The 7,090-nt window shown below is 38.7% G+C and overlaps 3 protein-coding genes across 3 annotated transcripts; 2 read left to right on the top strand and 1 right to left on the bottom strand. All coding sequences in view use genetic code 12, as the record gives it.

Moving 5' to 3' along the window:
• Positions 1–6: 6 nt before the first annotated feature.
• CORT_0D03000 (hypothetical protein) lies at positions 7–1,776 on the top strand (the record flags this gene model as incomplete). Its single annotated transcript, XM_003869232.1, has 1 exon — positions 7–1,776. One exon carries the CDS (start codon positions 7–9, stop codon positions 1,774–1,776), a length of 1,770 nt encoding a protein of 589 aa, XP_003869281.1.
• A 370-nt stretch (positions 1,777–2,146) lies between these two features.
• On the top strand, positions 2,147–6,597 carry CORT_0D02990 (Kem1 5'-->3' exoribonuclease; the record flags this gene model as incomplete). Its single annotated transcript, XM_003869231.1, has 2 exons — positions 2,147–2,150; positions 2,204–6,597. The coding sequence occupies 2 exons, from the start codon at positions 2,147–2,149 to the stop codon at positions 6,595–6,597; spliced, it is 4,398 nt and encodes a 1,465-aa protein (XP_003869280.1).
• Positions 6,598–6,709: 112 nt separating this feature from the next.
• Positions 6,710–7,090, bottom strand: CORT_0D02980 (Cox19 cytochrome c oxidase assembly protein; the record flags this gene model as incomplete). The annotated part of the gene is made up of 2 exons (XM_003869230.1): positions 6,710–7,008; positions 7,072–7,090. 2 exons carry the CDS (start codon positions 7,088–7,090, stop codon positions 6,710–6,712), a joined length of 318 nt encoding a protein of 105 aa, XP_003869279.1.

Genomic DNA, 7,090 nt, shown 5'->3' with positions numbered 1-7,090 from the left:
ACTATCATGCAAGAAAGTGTTACTACTAAGAGACAAGGGGGCGTGTCACCAGCTACACCACGCGCTGGAAGTGGAAGTACAATTGATGAAGATTGGTCTATCATTTCATCATCGTCAGATTTTGATGACGAGAGATCAACCACGAGTTCAGATGGCAAACAAAACATTGGGTTAGATGATCAGTTAGAATCGCTGGATATAGATGGCTCAATCTTTAAAGTACCTAAATTGATTTCCGGACTTAAAAAGCAAGATCCAATGGAGTCAATACAAGGATCAGCAAGAAGTGACAGCGCTGGAAAGACTGCAGGTTGGGGAGATAGTGAAAAAGTTGAGAATAATCACTCCCCATTGTCCTTCTCACTGGAATCTTACCTGGATGATTCGGTATCTGACGAATTGTCAAAATCAGTTAATGTGGGCTCGAAAATCAAGTTTTTTGAAAACATGAGCATGTTCAATGAGTCTATCAAACAGAAATCGAGTGATTTTTATTCCAATTACGCTAAAGATAAGATTGACCAATTGAATAGGTATGTTAGTGAGCAAAATAGGTCAGTTGGGTTAGGAAGTGAGTCAGTGGAGTCTAAAGAGCCGCTACAAGCAACAAAAGCAGATGGTACTGGTGCTATTGCTGCAACTTCTGCGGAGGTAGATACCGATTTGGAAGACACAATAGAATTACAAGCAAGAGAAAATATAGAGCCTCAAGAGATGCCAATTGACAAGCTGAATTCAAATGCAGAAACACTGAAGGACGCAAACCGCAAAAGAAGCACCGATTCCACCAAAATGAGAATAGTTAATGCTGTACAACAATTTTTGAATACCCATTCTGAATATCTTTATTACTACCTTTTTGCTATTTTAGTTGGCCTAATACCAACAGTTTATGCAATTCATCAGTTGATAGCTACTAAAGAAACGAAACCGATGACAACATTTGAAAAACTCAACTATTGCTGGGATAACTTTGTCTACCAAGAGGCACCGGTGACCAATAGCAACTTTTTTCCATTTGGCCATAAAAAGTTGAAGGTGAATCGGTTTGTAAACTATGGAAAGCAAATGAGAGCTAATTTGGAGCCCAGAGTAGTCTTTTTGCGTGAGTGCGCCAACAAAGCCGTGACAGGCGCGGTGCCTATTGCTAATAACTGGTTGAGCAAGGCCCAGAATTCATTGATGTTGGCGAATAAAAATGCCGAGCATTGGTTTGAGGAGGCAAGCAGGTTTACAAAGAATGGATTTGGCACCTTGAAGGAACTCGCTTCACAGGGAAGTGACATAGCGTCGAAATATGGAAAGTATAGCGTGGGCTATGCATCTAACAATGGGAAGATTTTTGCTAAAAACTTATCTAGTTACACAAGGACTTCAGTGGACACATTGGACGCTTGGTTGCGCACCTCGAGTGCAGGTGTGGCAGTAGTTTTTGACAAATCAGTTAAGGTTTCCATCAAGCATGGCAATACTGCTTCAGGGCTCTTGAGGAGGTTAGGAAAAAAATGGATAAAGGCTGGAAGGCATGGTCTTCGAAGATCAAACAAGGCTAGCCGCAAAGCTGTCATGAGTATTGCAAAGTTGTACCCAAAGTGGCGAAAGAGTGCGGGGTTGCAACTCTCGACCTATGCAAAATGGGGAGCTCTGTTTTGGTCCAAAGATTCCTTAGTGGGAAAGCAAATACAATTTCTGTCAAAACTTGTCTTTAAGAAGTTCTCAGAATATGCCAAAGTCTATCGTGGTGTTTGCGATGAAAAGGGTTTGGAAGTGCTTTAATTGTAAAGTGTTTAACTGTGTTGGTCTTATACATTATGGGTTATTTCCTGGTGCAGACTCTGTTCAATTAATTTACAACCCATACTTTAAAATTGAAATGGAATTCACTGGCATGGCAGGATCTGGGTTGTTTGGTTTTAATTCTCTAGTTGGTTGGCTTTTTTATGTTTGTACAATCAAAGAATATATGTCTTGATTTTTGACAAAGTCGTGTGCGTTTACCATTTCTCCATACAATCGTGTGTCTCAGAAAGTAAACTTTCTTCCAAATATAATGTGTCGGATTTTTTCGTAAAAAGCTTCGACATCTTTAGAAGGCACTTTTGCTTTGAATACATCCACATAGAGCATACATTAGCAGAATTACAAAATGGGTATGTTTATTTACCATACTTTCATGTTGAAAACACGTACTAACATAATCCAGGTATTCCTAAGTTTTTTAGATTTATATCGGAAAGATGGCCCTTGATCTCGCAATTGATTGATGAGAAGCAAATACCCGAGTTTGACAACTTGTATCTTGATATGAACTCAATCTTGCACACGTGTACTCACTCCAACGACGGTTCAATAACACGCATATCAGATGATCAAATGTACGCTGCAATATTCAATTATATTGATCATTTATTCAGCATAATTAAACCGAAAAAGACATTTTACATGGCAATTGATGGCGTTGCACCAAGAGCAAAGATGAATCAACAAAGAGCAAGGAGATTCAGAACTGCATACGAAGCGGAAATTAATTTGAAAAAAGCTATTGAAAACGGCGATGAGCTTCCAAAGGAGGATCCCTTTGATTCCAACTCGATCACACCAGGTACCGAATTTATGGCTAAATTGACGGAAAACTTAAAGTACTTTGTGCATAAGAAGATAACAGAGGACTCAAGGTGGGCAAATATTGAAATTGTATTGAGTGGTCACGAAGTTCCAGGGGAAGGTGAACACAAGATTCAAGAATTCATCAGAGCTGTCAGATCTCAAGACGGTTATGACCCTAACTTGAGGCATTGTATTTACGGATTGGACGCAGATTTGATCATGTTGGGATTAGTAAGTCATGATCCTCATTTTGCATTGTTGCGTGAGGAGGTTACCTTTGGAAACCGCAAGAGCTCTTCGGGGCCAAAGGACGTCACTGATCAAAAATTCTTTCTTTTACATTTATCATTAGTGAGAGAGTATTTGGAATTGGAGTTCAAAGAGGTTGAGGAACAGATTAGCTTTGAGTATGATTTCGAAAAAGTTTTGGATGATTTTATTCTTATCATGTACGTCATTGGTAATGATTTTTTACCCCATCTACCTGATTTGCATTTGAACAAAGGTGCATTTCCTTTATTGATATCAACATTTAAACAAAGTTTACTTCAATCTGACGGGTACATCAACGAGGATGGTAAAATAAATTTGAGGAGGTTGAACATTTGGGTCCACCATTTGTCTGATTTTGAATTCGAAAATTTTGAGGAGAGAGAGGTTGATGTTGAATGGTTCAACAAGAAACTTGACGATGTTTCTATATCAGGAGAGAAAAAGAGAAAAAAAATTGGTAAATTGTTGATCTTGAAGGAACAAAAGAAATTGGTTGGCTTTATCAAGCCTTGGCTTATGGAAGTCTCGAGTCATCCTGTCAGCAAACTTATTCAATTGGACAATGAAGAGAAATTGCCAACTTTGAAGTTGAACAAAGAGGACGTGGAGAAAAATTTGGAATTTCTCAAGCAGTTTGCATTGGAAGCCGGGTTTTTGATTATTCATTCAAAATTAGATGATGCTTATGTGGCCAAGTTGGACATTGACGGGTTGTCACCATCAGAATCGGAAGAGGATTACGACGAACGTATTAGTGAATTAAGAAAGGCTGTCAAGTCGTATCAAACGGCAAATTTAGTTGAAAGTCAGGATGTTCTTGGTGAAACCAAGGGTGTGTATGAAGAGAAATTCAAGTCATGGAAAAACAATTACTACGAAGAAAAGTTGAACTTTTCTATTGACAACAAAGAAAAATTGACCGAGATGACCGAGCATTACATTGAAGGGTTACAATGGGTCTTGTATTATTATTATCGCGGTTGTCCATCATGGAATTTCTATTACAGATACCACTATGCTCCAAGGATCTCAGACATTTCTGTCGGGTTAGAAGAATTAATTAAGAAAGGAGTTGATATTACATTTGAAAAATCAAAACCGTTCAAACCATTTGAGCAATTGATGGCTGTGCTTCCAGCAAGATCCAAAAAATTAATGCCAGCTGTATACAGACCATTAATGACAGATGAAAAATCGCCCATTATTGGTTTCTACCCACACGAGGTAGACATCGATATGAATGGTAAGACAGCTTCTTGGGAGGCTGTTGTTTTATTGGATTTTGTTGATGAAAAAAAGTTGCTTGACGCTTTGAAGCCTATTGAATCAAAGTTGACACCTGAAGAAACAAAGAGAAATTCTTATGGAAATAATATCAAATTTATTAACAACCCACAAATTGATAAAGTGTATCCTTCGCCATTGCCGGGATTTTTCCACGATATAGAGCATGACAAATGTTATGAGACAGTGTTTGTTTTACCCGAAGTAGTGGAACCTAAGATTGGTAAATTAGAAGAAGCACGTACCGGTACTGATCTACTGGCTGGGTTCCCAACCTTACAGTCAATTCCCTTCACTTTTGAGTTGGCATTGAATGAAGTGAAGGTATTTAACTTTTCATCCAAATCGGAATCCATGGTTTTGAACGTGGAGAATGTGTGGTCAGATATGACTCTGCATCAATTTGCCCAAAGCTTTGCCGGTAGATTGATTTATGGCAACTGGCCGTTTTTGAGAGAGTGCAAGGTTGTGAGAGTTGAAGATGGCGAAAACAGTTATGAGTCAGTGAGGAATATCAAAGGTTTCAAACATGTGGTTACTACTGAAATGAATCCAGAAGAAAAAAGAATATACCGCTCTACATGTAACAATTTGAATTACTTTTGGGACAAGACAAAAGGTGTGAAACTTGGACAAATCGAAGTATTGGTCCATGTAAAGGCTGTGAATGGGTTGATTAGAAACCTGAAAGGTGCATACGTCAAGACATACTCTAAGGATGTTGAAATTTTCCCATTGCAGTTGATTGTTAAGGATGTTACTCACAAGGATCAAAGATTTGCTACCAGACCACCCTTGCCAGTTGAAGAGGAATTTCCATTGCGCTCCCAGGTTATTTTCCTTGGTGATTTAGGATATGGAGCTCCAGCACAAGTTGTCGGTTATTCTGGCGATAAATTGAGTATTAAAGTCTCAAAAATCTCTTCAGTGGCTGAACCCAATATCGGAAAGAGGAGACAAAGCATTGAAGCGAAACAGATCAGCTATGTCCCATCGTTTGATGTTGGTAAGAAGCTTGGAATCAATCCCCTTTTGTTGTCAAAAATCACAAGTCAGTATATGATCCAAGATGGTAATAAAAAAATCAATATTGGATTAGAGTTGAAATTTCAAAGCAAAAGACAAAAAGTGTTGGGATATACCAGACAACTGGCTAACGGAAAGTTTTGGGAGTTTTCTCCATTGGCGATTAACTTGATCCAAACTTACAAGCAAAAGTTTCCAAAGTTGTTCGCCAAATTGTCTCAATTGAAAGGATCAGATATTCCAAACTTGAAGGATGTGTCAGATGCGGATGAAATTCAAGAAGTTAAAAAATGGTTGAAAGAAGTCAAGGCTGATTTGATCCCAGTTTCTCTAGAAAGTCAATCATTTACTAAATTCAGTTTTGCTTCTATTGAGCAATACATGGAAAATTACGTCTTAAGTCAAGTGCCTATGATTAACAAAGATATTAGGGGTGTTCCCAGAAACGCAATCCTTAATGCCAGCGAATCTTACCAGTTGTTAAGTGATCAAAAGTTTGATTTAGGTGATCGTGTTGAATATGTGCAAGATTTCGGAAAGGTTCCAATCATGTCGAAAGGAACAGTTGTATCTATAATCACTGTTGGTTCGAAGACTTCATTGGGTGTCATTTTTGATGTGCCACAATTGAGTGGAAACAATATGAATGGAAAACTTCAAACCAATCGTGGTCTTTCATTGGATTCCTCGTTAGTTCTCAATTTGAGCAACAAACAGTTTGTTTATCACTCTAAAGCTTCCAAACAAAGAAAGATTATAAGTGAGGAAGAAAAAGTTGCTCGTATCAAGGCAGCTCAAGCCAAGAAGTTGTCCAAGCCTCAACCGCGGGCACCATCAGACGAGAAGAATAAAGCTTCAAACCCACTAAGTGCATCAGCACAAGCTAATGAAAAGGTGGAACCTAAATCCAAGGGATCTAATGAGTTGTTATCTTTGTTGAGGAAGAAACAGTCAGATGAGTCAAACGATAGCTCTAAAGCAACAAAGATTGCCGAAGAATCACAAGATGAACAAAATCAAATGCACAATCCACAAGCTGCAAAACAGATTTACAGTCAGATCTTCTCAAATGTTATGAGTGAAGGTAATCATCCAGTCAATGGGGGACATTACGCTGCAAGTGCTCAAAATGGTTCTCAATACGGCCAACCAATCCCTCCTGCTCCTTATGGATTCGCACCAGGTGCTTACTACCAGCAACCTCCTTATTCAGCCTCATCATCTGCCTTTACACCTCAATACACCCAGCCTCAACAACCAACACCCGGATTTAAGGGCGGTTCTGCTGCTGAATCGAGTGGTGAAAATAGACAACCCAATGCTATTGATAGATTTTTGAACGCTGCGAAGAAATCGGAAGTTAACGTCAAAGAGGACCAAAAGGGCAAGGAAGACAATAAAAAATGAATTATTCAACTTTGGGAATAGATATGTAGATGTAATAATAAAATTTTATATTGTTCAGCCAATTGGATTATATAAAAGTATGGTACAGCCTCTATTTACATTGAAAACACTTTCAGTTCCTCGGTTTTGTTTTCTCCTCCCCTGCCGGATTTGTCTTGCTATGATTTTCTTTATCTCCTGGTAGATTTATTAACCCTAGCGAATCCCAATCACTTTTATCCATCAACTGGTTGTCCATCCTGCACTTTAAATAGTCTTTTGCTAATATCCGACAGTTTGGAGCATTCTTGTTCTCTGTGAATTTCATGCACTTGAGATACTTCATCATTTGTTCCTTACATTCCCCATCGTGATCAAGAGGAAACGAACCTCTCTCGGGTGGTGTTGGTGTCCATGTTCTGAAATTTCCTCCTAAGAAAACAAGCACTTGTTAGTAAAATGTGCAGGTCAAAAGGTTTATTTTCGATGACGTACCTGGTGCTCCACTGGCCAT

Source organism: Candida orthopsilosis (assembly GCF_000315875.1).
Source record: "Candida orthopsilosis Co 90-125, chromosome 4 draft sequence".
NCBI classification, from domain to species: domain Eukaryota; kingdom Fungi; phylum Ascomycota; class Pichiomycetes; order Serinales; family Debaryomycetaceae; genus Lodderomyces; species Lodderomyces orthopsilosis.
Note: the sequence above shows the minus strand (reverse complement) of the source record. Positions and strands in the feature narration are given on the sequence as shown.